At 56.0% G+C, this 20841-nt stretch overlaps 1 protein-coding gene across 2 annotated transcripts in view; it reads left to right on the top strand.

The window, feature by feature from the left end:
- The window catches only part of TESMIN (testis expressed metallothionein like protein), a 43003-nt gene that overhangs the window by 15875 nt on the left and 6287 nt on the right, over positions 1-20841 (top strand). For both annotated transcript variants that reach the window (XM_066386621.1, XM_066386577.1), the window contains exon 7: positions 1246-1348. In XM_066386621.1, coding sequence (XP_066242718.1) covers positions 1246-1348 — 103 coding nt within the window. The remainder of the gene's footprint in view (positions 1-1245; positions 1349-20841) is intronic.

Raw genomic sequence — 20841 nt, forward strand, 5'->3', positions numbered from 1 at the left:
GGGGCTCCATAGCCAGGGGCTTTGAGCTGCTGGCTGGGCTCGGGGGCTGGGGAAGCCACAGAAGCCTGAGCAAAGACTATCACTGGGACAAAGTGGGATGACCGCTGAGGACTTGGAAACAAGATGAACATTCCGGAAGGTATTCATTTATTTATTACCTCACAGTGGAAGGCCAAAGAACTAGCTTCTTGCCTAGAAGCAAATTTCTAGATTAATCGGTGAAGACACTAGACAGAGAATTGCCGTGGGCTCAGTCTGCAGTGAATGAAGGGAAAGGTGGTTCTGAGTGTGTCCGGTGCCGTCCAGGGAGAGGAAGCTCTGTCCGGGGCCCGTGGGCTCTGTCTTCCCCAGAGAAGGGCCGCGTGCTGAGCCGGAGGCTCACAGCCCGCACCGGGCGTCACGGCTCAGATCAGCGCAGCCTGCGCGGTGACAGTGACCCGCTCCCGGAGCTCCGTGCCGAGCAGCGGGGTGGGGCCGGGAGGGAGGACGCGGACCTCACGGGCACTGGACGGCGCTGTCTCCACAGCGAATGAACAGAGGGCCCTGCCCAGCGTGTCCTGGTGTGGGCAGTGTCAGCCCGTCCCTGAGAGACCCGTTGTCTCACAAACGCTGTTTTGGGGGAGGCTGGGGAACGTGCAGGCTTCCGAACAAGCCTTGCGTCCTAACCGAGCGGGAAGCGGCCCTCTCCGTGCGTCTCCGCCATCCCTCCGCCCACACGCTGACGCCGACGGGAGTGACGGGGTACAGCCTGGACTGGGCCCGCTCCAGGCCGCAGGGCCCTCCGCTCCCAGTCAAGGTCTGGACAAGAAGTGCCCGCCCCGGCGTCGTGTCAGATGGGTTGGGACAGTTGATAGAAAGATGGCTCTTGACTGTCTGAAGTTCCCACCTCAACCTGCAGTGTTCCTGAGACGACAGCTCAGGGCTCAGGGCGGGGCGATGGACAGCAGTGGACATTCCCAGGAAACTGTCTTGCTCAGCAAACTCTTCTCTCAGGAAACCAGTGGTTTGAACTAATTTCCTTTCCTTCTGTGTGAGTCAGGGGAGAACATCATCCCGCTCACCCCGGTTTTCCTCCCACTCACCCCAGTTTTCCTCCCGCTCACCCCGGTTTTCAAGAGCTGAGTCAGATCTCTCGTGGAGGCTGCGTGGACCGCAGACGCCGGCCGCTGTCCCTCCTCGTGTCGCCTCATTCTCCTGGCTGACGCTGCCATCGGCGGCTTTGACACGCTGTGCTCTGTCCCACAGGTACTGTGACTGCTTTGCCAGTGGCGACTTGTGCAACAACTGCAACTGTAATAACTGTTACAACAATTTACACCACGGACTGGAAAGGTTTAAAGCCATTAAGGTAAGTAACATTCTCATTAAATACATGCGTTTTAAAAGCATTGGAAAGCTCTTGAGATGTTTGTAAACACCATCTCCAGAGATTCCTGGTTTCAGTACCGGGGAGACCCACAGTGTTGAAGCACACACACCGAGTGAGACTCCGTTCCTGGAGCACACACACTGAGTGAGACTCCGTTCCTGGAGCACACACACTGAGTGAGACTCCGTTCCTGGAGCACTCACACTGAGTGAGACTCCGTTCCTGGAGCACACACACTGAGTGAGACTCCGTTCCTGGAGCACACACACTGAGTGAGACTCCGTTCCTGGAGCACACACACTGAGTGAGACTCCGTTCCTGGAGCACTCACACTGAGTGAGACTCCGTTCCTGGAGCACACACACTGAGTGAGACTCCGTTCCTGGAGCACACACACTGAGTGAGACTCCGTTCCTGGAGCACACACACTGAGTGAGACTCCGTTCCTGGAGCACACACTGAGTGAGACTCCGTTCCTGGAGCACACACACTGAGTGAGACTCCGTTCCTGGAGCACTCACACTGAGTGAGACTCCGTTCCTGGAGCACTCACACTGAGTGAGACTCCGTTCCTGGAGCACACACACTGAGTGAGACTCCGTTCCTGGAGCACACACACTGAGTGAGACTCCGTTCCTGGAGCACACACACTGAGTGAGACTCCGTTCCTGGAGCACACACACTGAGTGAGACTCCGTTGAAGCACACACACTGAGTGAGACTCCGTTCCTGGAGCACACACTGAGTGAGACTCCGTTCCTGGAGCACACACACTGAGTGAGACTCCGTTGAAGCACACACACTGAGTGAGACTCCGTTCCTGGAGCACACACACTGAGTGAGACGTTCCTGGAGCACACACACTGAGTGAGACTCCGTTCCTGGAGCACACACACTGAGTGAGACGTTCCTGGAGCACACACACTGAGTGAGACTCCGTTCCTGGAGCACACACACTGAGTGAGACTCCGTTCCTGGAGCACACACACTGAGTGAGACTCCGTTCCTGGAGCACTCACACTGAGTGAGACTCCGTTCCTGGAGCACTCACACTGAGTGAGACTCCGTTCCTGGAGCACTCACACTGAGTGAGACTCCGTTCCTGGAGCACTCACACTGAGTGAGACTCTGTTGAAGCACTCACACTGAGTGAGACTCCGTTCCAGGATCACACACACTGAGTGAGACTCCGTTCCTGGAGCACTCACACTGAGTGAGACCCCGTTCCTGGAGCACACACACTGAGTGAGACTCTGTTGAAGCACACACACTGAGTGAGACTCCGTTCCTAGAGCGCTCACACTCAGTGAGACTCTGTTGAAGCACTCACACTGAGTGAGACTCCGTTCCTGGAGCGCACACACTGAGTGAGACTCCGTTCCTGGAGCGCACACACTGAGTGAGACTCCGTTCCTGGAGCACTCACACTGAGTGAGACTCCGTTGAAGCACACACACTGAGTGAGACCCCGTTCCTGGAGCACACACACTGAGTGAGACTCCGTTCCTGGAGCACACACACTGAGTGAGACTCCGTTCCTGGAGCACACACACTGAGTGAGACTCCTTTCCTGGAGCACTCACACTGAGTGAGACTCCGTTGAAGCACTCACACTGAGTGAGACTCCGTTCCTGGAGCACTCACACTGAGTGAGACTCCGTTGAAGCACTCACACTGAGTGAGACTCCGTTCCTGGAGCACTCACACTGAGTGAGACTCCGTTGAAGCACTCACACTGAGTGAGACTCCGTTCCTGGAGCACTCACACTGAGTGAGACTCCGTTCCTGGAGCGCACACACTGAGTGAGACTCCGTTCCTGGAGCACACACACTGAGTGAGACTCCGTTCCTGGAGCACACACACTGAGTGAGACTCCGTTCCTGGAGCACTCACACTGAGTGAGACTCCGTTCCTGGAGCGCACACACTGAGTGAGACTCCGTTCCTGGATCGCACACACTGAGTGAGACTCCGTTCCTGGAGCGCACACACTGAGTGAGACTCCGTTCCTGGAGCACACACACTGAGTGAGACTCCGTTGAAGCACTCACACTGAGTGAGACTCCGTTCCTGGAGCACTCACACTGAGTGAGACTCCGTTCCTGGAGCACTCACACTGAGTGAGACTCCGTTCCTGGAGCACTCACACTGAGTGAGACTCCGTTCCTGGAGCACTCACACTGAGTGAGACTCTGTTGAAGCACTCACACTGAGTGAGACTCCGTTCCAGGATCACACACACTGAGTGAGACTCCGTTCCTGGAGCACTCACACTGAGTGAGACCCCGTTCCTGGAGCACACACACTGAGTGAGACTCTGTTGAAGCACACACACTGAGTGAGACTCCGTTCCTAGAGCGCTCACACTCAGTGAGACTCTGTTGAAGCACTCACACTGAGTGAGACTCCGTTCCTGGAGCGCACACACTGAGTGAGACTCCGTTCCTGGAGCGCACACACTGAGTGAGACTCCGTTCCTGGAGCACTCACACTGAGTGAGACTCCGTTGAAGCACTCACACTGAGTGAGACTCCGTTCCTGGAGCACTCACACTGAGTGAGACTCCGTTCCTGGAGCGCACACACTGAGTGAGACTCCGTTCCTGGAGCACACACACTGAGTGAGACTCCGTTCCTGGAGCACACACACTGAGTGAGACTCCGTTCCTGGAGCACTCACACTGAGTGAGACTCCGTTCCTGGAGCGCACACACTGAGTGAGACTCCGTTCCTGGATCGCACACACTGAGTGAGACTCCGTTCCTGGAGCGCACACACTGAGTGAGACTCCGTTCCTGGAGCGCACACACTGAGTGAGACTCCGTTCCTGGAGCACACACACTGAGTGAGACTCCGTTGAAGCACTCACACTGAGTGAGACTCCGTTCCTGGAGCACTCACACTGAGTGAGACTCCGTTCCTGGAGCACTCACACTGAGTGAGACTCCGTTCCTGGAGCACTCACACTGAGTGAGACTCCGTTGAAGCACTCACACTGAGTGAGACTCCGTTCCTGGAGCACACACACTGAGTGAGACTCCGTTCCTGGAGCGCTCACACTGAGTGAGACCCCGTTCCTGGAGCACACACACTGAGTGAGACTCTGTTGAAGCACACACACTGAGTGAGACTCCGTTCCTGGAGCACACACACTGAGTGAGACTCCGTTCCTGGAGCACTCACACTGAGTGAGACTCCGTTGAAGCACACACACTGAGTGAGACTCCGTTCCTGGAGCACACACACTGAGTGAGACTCCGTTCCTGGAGCGCACACACTGAGTGAGACTCCGTTCCTGGAGCGCACACACTGAGTGAGACTCCGTTCCTGGATCGCACACACTGAGTGAGACTCCGTTCCTGGAGCACACACACTGAGTGAGACTCCGTTCCTGGAGCGCACACACTGAGTGAGACTCCGTTCCTGGAGCGCACACACTGAGTGAGACTCCGTTCCTGGAGCGCACACACTGAGTGAGACTCCGTTCCTGGATCGCACACACTGAGTGAGACTCCGTTCCTGGAGCGCACACACTGAGTGAGACTCCGTTCCTGGAGCGCACACACTGAGTGAGACTCCGTTCCTGGAGCACTCACACTGAGTGAGACTCCGTTCCTGGAGCGCACACACTGAGTGAGACTCCGTTCCTGGAGCACTCACACTGAGTGAGACTCCGTTCCTGGAGCACACACACTGAGTGAGACTCCGTTCCTTGAGCACACACACTGAGTGAGACTCCGTTCCTGGAGCACTCACACTGAGTGAGACTCCGTTCCTGGAGCGCACACTCTGAGTGAGACTCCGTTCCTGGAGCGCACACACTGAGTGAGACTCCGTTCCTGGAGCGCACACACTGAGTGAGACTCCGTTCCTGGAGCACACACACTGAGTGAGACTCCGTTGAAGCACTCACACTGAGTGAGACTCCGTTCCTGGAGCACTCACACTGAGTGAGACTCCGTTCCTGGAGCACTCACACTGAGTGAGACTCCGTTCCTGGAGCACACACACTGAGTGAGACTCCGTTGAAGCACTCACACTGAGTGAGACTCCGTTCCTGGAGCACACACACTGAGTGAGACTCCGTTCCTGGAGCGCTCACACTGAGTGAGACCCCGTTCCTGGAGCACACACACTGAGTGAGACTCTGTTGAAGCACACACACTGAGTGAGACTCCGTTCCTGCAGCGCTCACACTCAGTGAGACTCTGTTGAAGCACACACACTGAGTGAGACTCCGTTCCTGGAGCACACACACTGAGTGAGACTCCGTTCCTGGAGCACTCACACTGAGTGAGACTCCGTTGAAGCACACACACTGAGTGAGACTCCGTTCCTGGAGCACACACACTGAGTGAGACTCCGATCCTGGAGCGCACACACTGAGTGAGACTCCGTTCCTGGAGCGCACACACTGAGTGAGACTCCGTTCCTGGATCGCACACACTGAGTGAGACTCCGTTCCTGGAGCACACACACTGAGTGAGACTCCGTTCCTGGAGCACACACACTGAGTGAGACTCCGTTCCTGGAGCGCACACACTGAGTGAGACTCCGTTCCTGGAGCACTCACACTGAGTGAGACTCCGTTCCTGGAGCACACACACTGAGTGAGACTCCGTTCCTGGAGCACACACACTGAGTGAGACTCCGTTCCTGGAGCACACACACTGAGTGAGACTCCGTTGAAGCACACACACTGAGTGAGACTCCGTTCCTGGAGCACACACACTGAGTGAGACTCCGTTCCTGGAGCACTCACACTGAGTGAGACTCCGTTGAAGCACACACACTGAGTGAGACTCCGTTCCTGGAGCACACACACTGAGTGAGACTCCGTTCCTGGAGCGCACACACTGAGTGAGACTCCGTTCCTGGAGCGCACACACTGAGTGAGACTCCGTTCCTGGAGCGCACACACTGAGTGAGACTCCGTTCCTGGAGCGCACACACTGAGTGAGACTCCGTTCCTGGAGCACTCACACTGAGTGAGACTCCGTTCCTGGAGCGCACACACTGAGTGAGACTCCGTTCCTGGAGCGCACACACTGAGTGAGACTCCGTTCCTGGAGCACTCACACTGAGTGAGACTCCGTTCCTGGAGCACACACACTGAGTGAGACTCCGTTCCTTGAGCACACACACTGAGTGAGACTCCGTTCCTGGAGCACTCACACTGAGTGAGACTCCGTTCCTGGAGCACACACACTGAGTGAGACGCCGTTCCTGGAGCACACACACTGAGTGAGACTCCGTTCCTGGAGCACTCACACTGAGTGAGACTCCGTTCCTGGAGCACACACACTGAGTGAGACTCCGTTCCTGGAGCACTCACACTGAGTGAGACTCCGTTCCTGGAGCACACACACTGAGTGAGACTCCGTTCCTGGAGCACTCACACTGAGTGAGACTCCGTTGAAGCACTCACACTGAGTGAGACTCCGTTCCTGGAGCACTCACACTGAGTGAGACTCCGTTCCTGGAGCAATCACACTGAGTGAGACTCCGTTCCTGGAGCACTCACACTGAGTGAGACTCCGTTCCTGGAGCACACACACTGAGTGAGACTCCGTTCCTGGAGCACTCACACTGAGTGAGACCCCGTTCCTGGAGCACACACACTGAGTGAGACTCCGTTCCTGGAGCACACACACTGAGTGAGACCCCGTTCCTGGAGCACACACACTGAGTGAGACTCCGTTCCTGGAGCACACACACTGAGTGAGACTCCGTTCCTGGAGCACTCACACTGAGTGAGACCCCGTTCCTGGAGCACACACACTGAGTGAGACTCTGTTGAAGCACACACACTGAGTGAGACTCCGTTCCTGGAGCACTCACACTGAGTGAGACTCCGTTCCTGGAGCACACACACTGAGTGAGACTCCGTTGAAGCACACACACTGAGTGAGACTCCGTTGAAGCACACACACTGAGTGAGACTCCGTTCCTAGAGCGCTCACACTCAGTGAGACTCCGTTCCTGGAGCACACACACTGAGTGAGACTCCGTTGAAGCACACACACTGAGTGAGACTCCGTTCCTGGAGCACACACACTGAGTGAGACTCCGTTCCTGGAGCACACACACTGAGTGAGACTCCGTTCCTGGAGCACACACACTGAGTGAGACTCCGTTCCTGGAGCACTCACACTGAGTGAGACCCCGTTCCTGGAGCACACACACTGAGTGAGACTCCGTTGAAGCACACACACTGAGTGAGACTCCGTTCCTGGAGCACACACACTGAGTGAGACTCCGTTCCTGGAGCACACACACTGAGTGAGACTCCGTTCCTGGAGCACACACACTGAGTGAGACTCCGTTCCTGGAGCACACACACTGAGTGAGACTCCGTTCCTGGAGCACTCACACTGAGTGAGACTCCGTTCCTGGAGCACTCACACTGAGTGAGACTCCGTTCCTGGAGCACACACACTGAGTGAGACTCCATTCCTGGAGCACTCACACTGAGTGAGACTCCGTTCCTGGAGCACACACTGAGTGAGACTCCGTTCCTGGAGCACTCACACTGAGTGAGACTCCGTTCCTGGAGCACACACACTGAGTGAGACTCCGTTGAAGCACACACACTGAGTGAGACTCCGTTCCTGGAGCGCACACACTGAGTGAGACTCCGTTCCTGGAGCGCACACACTGAGTGAGACTCCGTTGGAGCACACACACTGAGTGAGACTCTGTTGAAGCACTCACACTGAGTGAGACTCCGTTCCTGGAGCACACACACTGAGTGAGACTCCGTTCCTGGAGCGCTCACACTGAGTGAGACTCTGTTGAAGCACTCACACTGAGTGAGACTCCGTTCCTGGAGCACACACACTGAGTGAGACTCCGTTCCTGGAGCACACACACTGAGTGAGACTCCGTTCCTGGAGCACTCATACTGAGTGAGACTCCGTTGAAGCACACACACTGAGTGAGACTCCGTTCCTGGAGCACACACACTGAGTGAGACTCCGTTCCTGGAGCGCACACACTGAGTGAGACTCCGTTCCTGGAGCGCACACACTGAGTGAGACTCCGTTCCTGGAGCGCACACACTGAGTGAGACTCCGTTCCTGGATCGCACACACTGAGTGAGACTCCGTTCCTGGAGCGCACACACTGAGTGAGACTCCGTTCCTGGAGCGCACACACTGAGTGAGACTCCGTTCCTGGAGCACTCACACTGAGTGAGACTCCGTTCCTGGAGCGCACACACTGAGTGAGACTCCGTTCCTGGAGCACTCACACTGAGTGAGACTCCGTTCCTGGAGCACACACACTGAGTGAGACTCCGTTCCTTGAGCACACACACTGAGTGAGACTCCGTTCCTGGAGCACTCACACTGAGTGAGACTCCGTTCCTGGAGCGCACACACTGAGTGAGACTCCGTTCCTGGAGCGCACACACTGAGTGAGACTCCGTTCCTGGAGCGCACACACTGAGTGAGACTCCGTTCCTGGAGCACACACACTGAGTGAGACTCCGTTGAAGCACTCACACTGAGTGAGACTCCGTTCCTGGAGCACTCACACTGAGTGAGACTCCGTTCCTGGAGCACTCACACTGAGTGAGACTCCGTTCCTGGAGCACTCACACTGAGTGAGACTCCGTTGAAGCACTCACACTGAGTGAGACTCCGTTCCTGGAGCACACACACTGAGTGAGACTCCGTTCCTGGAGCGCTCACACTGAGTGAGACCCCGTTCCTGGAGCACACACACTGAGTGAGACTCTGTTGAAGCACACACACTGAGTGAGACTCCGTTCCTGCAGCGCTCACACTCAGTGAGACTCTGTTGAAGCACACACACTGAGTGAGACTCCGTTCCTGGAGCACACACACTGAGTGAGACTCCGTTCCTGGAGCACTCACACTGAGTGAGACTCCGTTGAAGCACACACACTGAGTGAGACTCCGTTCCTGGAGCACACACACTGAGTGAGACTCCGTTCCTGGAGCGCACACACTGAGTGAGACTCCGTTCCTGGAGCGCACACACTGAGTGAGACTCCGTTCCTGGATCGCACACACTGAGTGAGACTCCGTTCCTGGAGCACACACACTGAGTGAGACTCCGTTCCTGGAGCGCACACACTGAGTGAGACTCCGTTCCTGGAGCGCACACACTGAGTGAGACTCCGTTCCTGGAGCACTCACACTGAGTGAGACTCCGTTCCTGGAGCACACACACTGAGTGAGACTCCGTTCCTGGAGCACACACACTGAGTGAGACTCCGTTCCTTGAGCACACACACTGAGTGAGACTCCGTTGAAGCACACACACTGAGTGAGACTCCGTTCCTGGAGCACACACACTGAGTGAGACTCCGTTCCTGGAGCACTCACACTGAGTGAGACTCCGTTGAAGCACACACACTGAGTGAGACTCCGTTCCTGGAGCACACACACTGAGTGAGACTCCGTTCCTGGAGCGCACACACTGAGTGAGACTCCGTTCCTGGAGCGCACACACTGAGTGAGACTCCGTTCCTGGATCGCACACACTGAGTGAGACTCCGTTCCTGGAGCGCACACACTGAGTGAGACTCCGTTCCTGGAGCACTCACACTGAGTGAGACTCCGTTCCTGGAGCGCACACACTGAGTGAGACTCCGTTCCTGGAGCGCACACACTGAGTGAGACTCCGTTCCTGGAGCACTCACACTGAGTGAGACTCCGTTCCTGGAGCACACACACTGAGTGAGACTCCGTTCCTTGAGCACACACACTGAGTGAGACTCCGTTCCTGGAGCACTCACACTGAGTGAGACTCCGTTCCTGGAGCACACACACTGAGTGAGACTCCGTTCCTTGAGCACACACACTGAGTGAGACTCCGTTCCTGGAGCACTCACACTGAGTGAGACTCCGTTCCTGGAGCACACACACTGAGTGAGACTCCGTTCCTGGAGCACTCACACTGAGTGAGACTCCGTTCCTGGAGCACACACACTGAGTGAGACTCCGTTCCTGGAGCACTCACACTGAGTGAGACTCCGTTGAAGCACTCACACTGAGTGAGACTCCGTTCCTGGAGCACTCACACTGAGTGAGACTCCGTTCCTGGAGCAATCACACTGAGTGAGACTCCGTTCCTGGAGCACTCACACTGAGTGAGACTCCGTTCCTGGAGCACACACACTGAGTGAGACTCCGTTCCTGGAGCACTCACACTGAGTGAGACCCCGTTCCTGGAGCACACACACTGAGTGAGACTCCGTTCCTGGAGCACACACACTGAGTGAGACCCCGTTCCTGGAGCACACACAATGAGTGAGACTCCGTTCCTGGAGCACACACACTGAGTGAGACTCCGTTCCTGGAGCACTCACACTGAGTGAGACCCCGTTCCTGGAGCACACACACTGAGTGAGACTCTGTTGAAGCACACACACTGAGTGAGACTCCGTTCCTGGAGCACACACACTGAGTGAGACTCCGTTCCTGGAGCACTCACACTGAGTGAGACTCCGTTGAAGCACACACACTGAGTGAGACTCCGTTGAAGCACACACACTGAGTGAGACTCCGTTCCTGGAGCACTCACACTGAGTGAGACTCCGTTCCTGGAGCACACACACTGAGTGAGACTCCGTTGAAGCACACACACTGAGTGAGACTCCGTTCCTGGAGCACACACACTGAGTGAGACTCCGTTCCTGGAGCACACACACTGAGTGAGACTCCGTTCCTGGAGCACACACACTGAGTGAGACTCCGTTCCTGGAGCACTCACACTGAGTGAGACTCCGTTCCTGGAGCACACACACTGAGTGAGACTCCGTTGAAGGACACACACTGAGTGAGACTCCGTTCCTGGAGCACACACACTGAGTGAGACTCCGTTCCTGGAGCACACACACTGAGTGAGACTCCGTTCCTGGAGCACACACACTGAGTGAGACTCCGTTCCTGGAGCACACACACTGAGTGAGACTCCGTTCCTGGAGCACTCACACTGAGTGAGACTCCGTTCCTGGAGCACTCACACTGAGTGAGACTCCGTTCCTGGAGCACTCACACTGAGTGAGACTCCGTTCCTGGAGCACACACACTGAGTGAGACTCCGTTCCTGGAGCACTCACACTGAGTGAGACTCCGTTCCTGGAGCACACACTGAGTGAGACTCCGTTCCTGGAGCACTCACACTGAGTGAGACTCCGTTCCTGGAGCACACACACTGAGTGAGACTCCGTTGAAGCACACACACTGAGTGAGACTCCGTTCCTGGAGCGCACACACTGAGTGAGACTCCGTTCCTGGAGCGCACACACTGAGTGAGACTCCGTTGGAGCACACACACTGAGTGAGACTCTGTTGAAGCACACACACTGAGTGAGACTCCGTTCCTGGAGCACACACACTGAGTGAGACTCCGTTCCTGGAGCGCTCACACTGAGTGAGACTCTGTTGAAGCACTCACACTGAGTGAGACTCCGTTCCTGGAGCACACACACTGAGTGAGACTCCGTTCCTGGAGCACACACACTGAGTGAGACTCCGTTCCTGGAGCACTCATACTGAGTGAGACTCCGTTGAAGCACACACACTGAGTGAGACTCCGTTCCTGGAGCACACACACTGAGTGAGACTCCGTTCCTGGAGCACTCATACTGAGTGAGACTCCGTTGAAGCACTCACACTGAGTGAGACTCCGTTCCTGGAGCACACACACTGAGTGAGACTCCGTTCCTGGAGCACACACACTGAGTGAGACTCCGTTCCTGGAGCACACACACTGAGTGAGACTCTGTTGAAGCACTCACACTGAGTGAGACTCCGTTCCTGGAGCACACACACTGAGTGAGACTCCGTTCCTGGAGCACACACACTGAGTGAGACTCCCGTCCTGGAGCACACACACTGAGTGAGACTCCGTTTCTGGAGCACTCACACTGAGTGAGACTCCGTTGAAGCACTCACACTGAGTGAGACTCCGTTCCTGGAGCACTCACACTGAGTGAGACTCCGTTCCTGGAGCACACACACTGAGTGAGACTCCGTTCCTGGAGCACTCACACTGAGTGAGACTCCGTTGAAGCACACACACTGAGTGAGACTCCGTTCCTGGAGCACACACACTGAGTGAGACTCCGTTCCTGGAGCACTCACACTGAGTGAGACTCCGTTCCTGGAGCACACACACTGAGTGAGACTCCTTTCCTGGAGCACTCACACTGAGTGAGACTCCGTTCCTGGAGCACTCACACTGAGTGAGACTCCGTTCCTGGAGCACACACACTGAGTGAGACTCCTTTCCTGGAGCACTCACACTGAGTGAGACTCCGTTCCTGGAGCACTCACACTGAGTGAGACTCCGTTGAAGCACTCACACCGAGTGAGACTCCGTTCCTGGAGCACTCACACTGAGTGAGACTCCGTTCCTGGAGCACTCACACTGAGTGAGACTCTGTTGAAGCACTCACACTGAGTGAGACTCCGTTCCAGGATCACACACACTGAGTGAGACTCCGTTCCTGGAGCACTCACACTGAGTGAGACCCCGTTCCTGGAGCACACACACTGAGTGAGACTCTGTTGAAGCACACACACTGAGTGAGACTCCGTTCCTAGAGCGCTCACACTCAGTGAGACTCTGTTGAAGCACTCACACTGAGTGAGACTCCGTTCCTGGAGCACACACACTGAGTGAGACTCCGTTCCTGGAGCGCACACACTGAGTGAGACTCCGTTCCTGGAGCGCACACACTGAGTGAGACTCCGTTCCTGGAGCACTCACACTGAGTGAGACTCCGTTGAAGCACACACACTGAGTGAGACCCCGTTCCTGGAGCACACACACTGAGTGAGACTCCGTTCCTGGAGCACACACACTGAGTGAGACTCCGTTCCTGGAGCACACACACTGAGTGAGACTCCTTTCTTGGAGCACTCACACTGAGTGAGACTCCGTTGAAGCACACACACTGAGTGAGACTCCGTTGAAGCACTCACACTGAGTGAGACTCCGTTCCTGGAGCACTCACACTGAGTGAGACTCCGTTCCTGGAGCACTCACACTGAGTGAGACTCCGTTCCTGGAGCGCACACACTGAGTGAGACTCCGTTCCTGGAGCACACACACTGAGTGAGACTCCGTTCCTGGAGCACACACACTGAGTGAGACTCCGTTCCTGGAGCACTCACACTGAGTGAGACTCCGTTCCTGGAGCGCACACACTGAGTGAGACTCCGTTCCTGGATCGCACACACTGAGTGAGACTCCGTTCCTGGAGCGCACACACTGAGTGAGACTCCGTTCCTGGAGCGCACACACTGAGTGAGACTCCGTTGAAGCACACACACTGAGTGAGACTCCGTTGAAGCACTCACACTGAGTGAGACTCCGTTCCTGGAGCACTCACACTGAGTGAGACTCCGTTGAAGCACACACACTGAGTGAGACCCCGTTCCTGGAGCACACACACTGAGTGAGACTCCGTTCCTGGAGCACTCAAACTGAGTGAGACTCCGTTGAAGCACACACACTGAGTGAGACTCCTTTCCTGGAGCACACACACTGAGTGAGACTCCGTTCCTGGAGCACTCACACTGAGTGAGACTCCGTTGAAGCACTCACACTGAGTGAGACTCCGTTCCTGGAGCACACACACTGAGTGAGACTCCGTTCCTGGAGCACACACACTGAGTGAGACTCCGTTGAAGCACTCACACTGAGTGAGACTCCGTTCCTGGAGCACTCACACTGAGTGAGACTCCGTTCCTGGAGCACTCACACTGAGTGAGACTCCGTTCCTGGAGCACTCACACTGAGTGAGACTCCGTTGAAGCACTCACACTGAGTGAGACTCCGTTCCTGGAGCACACACACTGAGTGAGACTCCGTTCCTGGAGCGCTCACACTGAGTGAGACCCCGTTCCTGGAGCACACACACTGAGTGAGACTCTGTTGAAGCACTCACACTGAGTGAGACTCCGTTCCAGGAGCACACACACTGAGTGAGACTCCGTTCCTGGAGCACTCACACTGAGTGAGACCACGTTCCTGGAGCACACACACTGAGTGAGACTCTGTTGAAGCACACACACTGAGTGAGACTCCGTTCCTGCAGCGCTCACACTCAGTGAGACTCTGTTGAAGCACACACACTGAGTGAGACTCCGTTCCTGGAGCACACACACTGAGTGAGACTCCGTTCCTGGAGCACTCACACTGAGTGAGACTCCGTTGAAGCACACACACTGAGTGAGACTCCGTTCCTGGAGCACACACACTGAGTGAGACTCCGTTCCTGGAGCGCACACACTGAGTGAGACTCCGTTCCTGGAGCGCACACACTGAGTGAGACTCCGTTCCTGGATCGCACACACTGAGTGAGACTCCGTTCCTGGAGCACACACACTGAGTGAGACTCCGTTCCTGGAGCGCACACACTGAGTGAGACTCCGTTCCTGGAGCGCACACACTGAGTGAGACTCCGTTCCTGGAGCACTCACACTGAGTGAGACTCCGTTCCTGGAGCACACACACTGAGTGAGACTCCGTTCCTGGAGCACACACACTGAGTGAGACTCCGTTCCTTGAGCACACACACTGAGTGAGACTCCGTTGAAGCACACACACTGAGTGAGACTCCGTTCCTGGAGCACTCACACTGAGTGAGACTCCGTTGAAGCACACACACTGAGTGAGACTCCGTTCCTGGAGCACACACACTGAGTGAGACTCCGTTCCTGGAGCGCACACACTGAGTGAGACTCCGTTCCTGGAGCGCACACACTGAGTGAGACTCCGTTCCTGGATCGCACACACTGAGTGAGACTCCGTTCCTGGAGCGCACACACTGAGTGAGACTCCGTTCCTGGAGCACTCACACTGAGTGAGACTCCGTTCCTGGAGCGCACACACTGAGTGAGACTCCGTTCCTGGAGCGCACACACTGAGTGAGACTCCGTTCCTGGAGCACTCACACTGAGTGAGACTCCGTTCCTGGAGCACACACACTGAGTGAGACTCCGTTCCTGGAGCACACACACTGAGTGAGACTCCGTTCCTGGAGCACTCACACTGAGTGAGACTCCGTTCCTGGAGCACACACACTGAGTGAGACTCCGTTCCTTGAGCACACACACTGAGTGAGACTCCGTTCCTGGAGCACTCACACTGAGTGAGACTCCGTTCCTGGAGCACACACACTGAGTGAGACTCCGTTCCTGGAGCACTCACACTGAGTGAGACTCCGTTCCTGGAGCACACACACTGAGTGAGACTCCGTTCCTGGAGCACTCACACTGAGTGAGACTCCGTTGAAGCACTCACACTGAGTGAGACTCCGTTCCTGGAGCACTCACACTGAGTGAGACTCCGTTCCTGGAGCAATCACACTGAGTGAGACTCCGTTGAAGCACTCACACTGAGTGAGACTCCGTTCCTGGAGCACTCACACTGAGTGAGACCCCGTTCCTGGAGCACACACACTGAGTGAGACTCCGTTCCTGGAGCACACACACTGAGTGAGACTCCGTTCCTGGAGCACTCACACTGAGTGAGACTCCGTTCCTGGAGCACACACACTGAGTGAGACTCCGTTCCTGGAGCACTCACACTGAGTGAGACCCCGTTCCTGGAGCACACACACTGAGTGAGACTCCGTTCCTGGAGCACACACACTGAGTGAGACCCCGTTCCTGGAGCACACACACTGAGTGAGACTCCGTTCCTGGAGCACACACACTGAGTGAGACTCCGTTCCTGGAGCACTCACACTGAGTGAGACCCCGTTCCTGGAGCACACACACTGAGTGAGACTCTGTTGAAGCACACACACTGAGTGAGACTCCGTTCCTGGAGCACACACACTGAGTGAGACTCCGTTCCTGGAGCACTCACACTGAGTGAGACTCCGTTGAAGCACACACACTGAGTGAGACTCCGTTGAAGCACACACACTGAGTGAGACTCCGTTCCTAGAGCGCTCACACTCAGTGAGACTCCGTTCCTGGAGCACACACACTGAGTGAGACTCCGTTGAAGCACACACACTGAGTGAGACTCCGTTCCTGGAGCACACACACTGAGTGAGACTCTGTTCCTGGAGCACACACACTGAGTGAGACTCCGTTCCAGGAGCACACACACTGAGTGAGACTCTGTTCCTGGAGCACACACACTGAGTGAGACTCCGTTCCTGGAGCACACACACCGAGTGAGACTCCGTTCCTGGAGCACACACACTGAGTGAGACTCCGTTCCTGGAGCACACACACTGAGTGAGACTCCGTTCCTGGAGCACACACACTGAGTGAGACTCCTTTCCTGGAGCACTCACACTGAGTGAGACCCCGTTCCTGGAGCACACACACTGAGTGAGACTCCGTTGAAGCACACACACTGAGTGAGACTCCGTTCCTGGAGCACACACACTGAGTGAGACTCCGTTCCTGGAGCACACACACTGAGTGAGACTCCGTTCCTGGAGCACACACACTGAGTGAGACTCCGTTCCTGGAGCACACACACTGAGTGAGACTCCGTTCCTGGAGCACTCACACTGAGTGAGACTCCGTTCCTGGAGCACTCACACTGAGTGAGACTCCGTTCCTGGAGCACACACACTGAGTGAGACTCCGTTCCTGGAGCACTCACACTGAGTGAGACTCCGTTCCTGGAGCACTCACACTGAGTGAGACTCCGTTCCTGGAGCACACACTGAGTGAGACTCCGTTCCTGGAGCACTCACACTGAGTGAGACTCCGTTCCTGGAGCACACACACTGAGTGAGACTCCGTTGAAGCACACACACTGAGTGAGACTCCGTTCCTGGAGCGCACACACTGAGTGAGACTCCGTTCCTGGAGCGCACACACTGAGTGAGACTCCGTTGGAGCACACACACTGAGTGAGACTCTGTTGAAGCACTCACACTGAGTGAGACTCCGTTCCTGGAGCACACACACTGAGTGAGACTCCGTTCCTGGAGCGCTCACACTGAGTGAGACTCCGTTCCTGGAGCACACACACTGAGTGAGACTCCGTTCCTGGAGCACACACACTGAGTGAGACTCCGTTCCTGGAGCACACACACTGAGTGAGACTCTGTTGAAGCACTCACACTGAGTGAGACTCCGTTCCTGGAGCACACACACTGAGTGAGACTCCGTTCCTGGAGCACACACACTGAGTGAGACTCCGTTCCTGGAGCACTCATACTGAGTGAGACTCCGTTGAAGCACACACACTGAGTGAGACTCCGTTCCTGGAGCACACACACTGAGTGAGACTCCGTTCCTGGAGCACTCATACTGAGTGAGACTCCGTTGAAGCACTCACACTGAGTGAGACTCCGTTCCTGGAGCACACACACTGAGTGAGACTCCGTTCCTGGAGCACACACACTGAGTGAGACTCCCGTCCTGGAGCACACACACTGAGTGAGACTCCGTTCCTGGAGCACTCACACTGAGTGAGACTCCGTTGAAGCACTCACACTGAGTGAGACTCCGTTCCTGGAGCACACACACTGAGTGAGACTCCTTTCCTGGAGCACTCACACTGAGTGAGACTCCGTTCCTGGAGCACTCACACTGAGTGAGACTCCGTTGAAGCACTCACACCGAGTGAGACTCCGTTCCTGGAGCACTCACACCGAGTGAGACTCCGTTCCTGGAGCACACACACCGAGTGAGACTCCGTTCCTAGAGCACTCACACCGAGTGAGACCCCGTTCCTGGAGCACACACACCGAGTGAGACCCCGTTCCTGGAGCACACACACCGAGTGAGACCCCGTTCCTGGAGCACACACACCGAGTGAGACTCCGTTCCTGGAGCACTCACACCGAGTGAGACTCCGTTCCTGGAGCACACACACCGAGTGAGACTCCGTTCCTGGAGCACACACACCGAGTGAGACTCCGTTCCTGGAGCACTCACACTGAGTGAGACTCCGTTCCTGGAGCACACACACTGAGTGAGACTCCGTTCCTGGAGCACTCACACTGAGTGAGACTCCGTTGAAGCACACACACTGAGTGAGACTCCGTTGAAGCACTCACACTGAGTGAGACTCCATTCCTGGAGCACTCACACTGAGTGAGACTCCGTTCCTGGAGCACTCACACTGAGTGAGACTCCGTTCCTGGAGCACACACACTGAGTGAGACTCCGTTCCTGGAGCACTCACACTGAGTGAGACCCCGTTCCTGGAGCACACACACTGAGTGAGACTCTGTTGAAGCACTCACACTGAGTGAGACTCCGTTCCAGGATCACACACACTGAGTGAGACTCCGTTCCTGGAGCACTCACACTGAGTGAGACCCCGTTCCTGGAGCACACACACTGAGTGAGACTCTGTTGAAGCACACACACTGAGTGAGACTCCGTTCCTGGAGCACTCACACTGAGTGAGACTCCGTTGAAGCACACACACTGAGTGAGACCCCGTTCCTGGAGCACACACACTGAGTGAGACTCCGTTCCTGGAGCGCTCACACTTAGTGAGACTCCGTTCCTGGAGCACACACACTGAGTGAGACTCCTTTCCTGGAGCACTCACACTGAGTGAGACTCCGTTCCTGGACTACACACACTGAGTGAGACTCCGTTGAAGCACACACACTGAGTGAGACTCCGTTGAAGCACTCACACTGAGTGAGACTCCGTTCCTGGAGCACTCACACTGAGTGAGACTCCGTTCCTGGAGCGCACACACTGAGTGAGACTCCTTTCCTGGAGCGCACACACTGAGTGAGACTCCGTTCCTGGAGCGCACACACTGAGTGAGACTCCGTTCCTGGAGCACACACACTGAGTGAGACTCCGTTGGAGCACACACACTGAGTGAGACTCCGTTCCTGGAGCACACACACTGAGTGAGACTCGTTCCTGGAGCACACACACTGAGTGAGACTCCGTTCCTGGAGCACACACACTGAGTGAGACTCTGTTGAAGCACTCACACTGAGTGAGACTCCGTTCCTGGAGCACTCACACTGAGTGAGACTCCGTTCCTGGAGCACACACACTGAGTGAGACTCCGTTCCTGGAGCACTCACACTGAGTGAGACTCCGTTCCTGGAGCGCACACACTGAGTGAGACTCCGTTCCTGGAGCGCACACACTGAGTGAGACTCCGTTGAAGCACACACACTGAGTGAGACCCCGTTCCTGGAGCACACACACTGAGTGAGACTCCGTTGAAGCACACACACTGAGTGAGACTCCGTTCCTGGAGCGCACACACTGAGTGAGACTCCGTTCCTGGAGCGCACACACTGAGTGAGACTCCGTTGAAGCACACACACTGAGTGAGACTCCGTTCCTGGAGCACACACACTGAGTGAGACTCCGTTCCTGGAGCACTCACACTGAGTGAGACTCCGTTCCTGGAGCACTCACACTGAGTGAGACTCCGTTCCTGGAGCACACACACTGAGTGAGACTCCGTTCCTGGAGCACACACACTGAGTGAGACTCCGTTCCTGGAGCACACACACTGAGTGAGACTCCGTTCCTGGAGCACACACACTGAGTGAGACTCTGTTGAAGCACTCACACCGAGTGAGACTCCGTTCCTGGAGCACACACACTGAGTGAGACTCCGTTCCAGGAGCACTCACACTGAGTGAGACTCCGTTCCTGGAGCACACACACTGAGTGAGACTCCGTTGGAGCACACACACTGAGTGAGACTCCGTTCCAGGAGCACTCACACTGAGTGAGACTCCGTTCCTGGAGCACACACACTGAGTGAGACTCCGTTCCTGGAGCACACACACTGAGTGAGACTCCGTTCCTGGAGCACACACACCGAGTGAGACTCCGTTCCTGGAGCACACACACCGAGTGAGACGTTCCTGGAGCACACACACTGAGTGAGACTCCGTTCCTGGAGCACACACACTGAGTGAGACTCCGTTCCTGGAGCACACACACCGAGTGAGACTCCGTTCCTGGAGCACACACACCGAGTGAGACGTTCCTGGAGCACACACACCGAGTGAGACTCCGTTCCTGGAGCACACACACTGAGTGAGACTCCGTTCCTGGAGCACTCACACTGAGTGAGACCCCGTTCCTGGAGCACACACACTGAGTGAGACTCCGTTCCTGGAGCACACACACTGAGTGAGACTCCGTTCCAGGAGCACTCACACTGAGTGAGACTCCGTTCCTGGAGCACACACACTGAGTGAGACTCCGTTGGAGCACACACACTGAGTGAGACTCCATTCCAGGAGCACACACACTGAGTGAGACTCCGTTCCTGGAGCACACACACTGAGTGAGACTCCGTTCCTGGAGCACACACACTGAGTGAGACTCCGTTCCTGGAGCACACACACTGAGTGAGACTCCGTTCCTGGAGCACACACACTGAGTGAGACTCCGTTCCAGGAGCACTCACACTGAGTGAGACTCCGTTGAAGGACACACACTGAGTGAGACTCCGTTCCAGGAGCACACACACTGAGTGAGACTCCGTTCCAGGAGCACTCACACT

The sequence above is a fragment of the Saccopteryx leptura genome, chromosome 1, assembly GCF_036850995.1.
Source record: "Saccopteryx leptura isolate mSacLep1 chromosome 1, mSacLep1_pri_phased_curated, whole genome shotgun sequence".
NCBI classification, from domain to species: domain Eukaryota; kingdom Metazoa; phylum Chordata; class Mammalia; order Chiroptera; family Emballonuridae; genus Saccopteryx; species Saccopteryx leptura.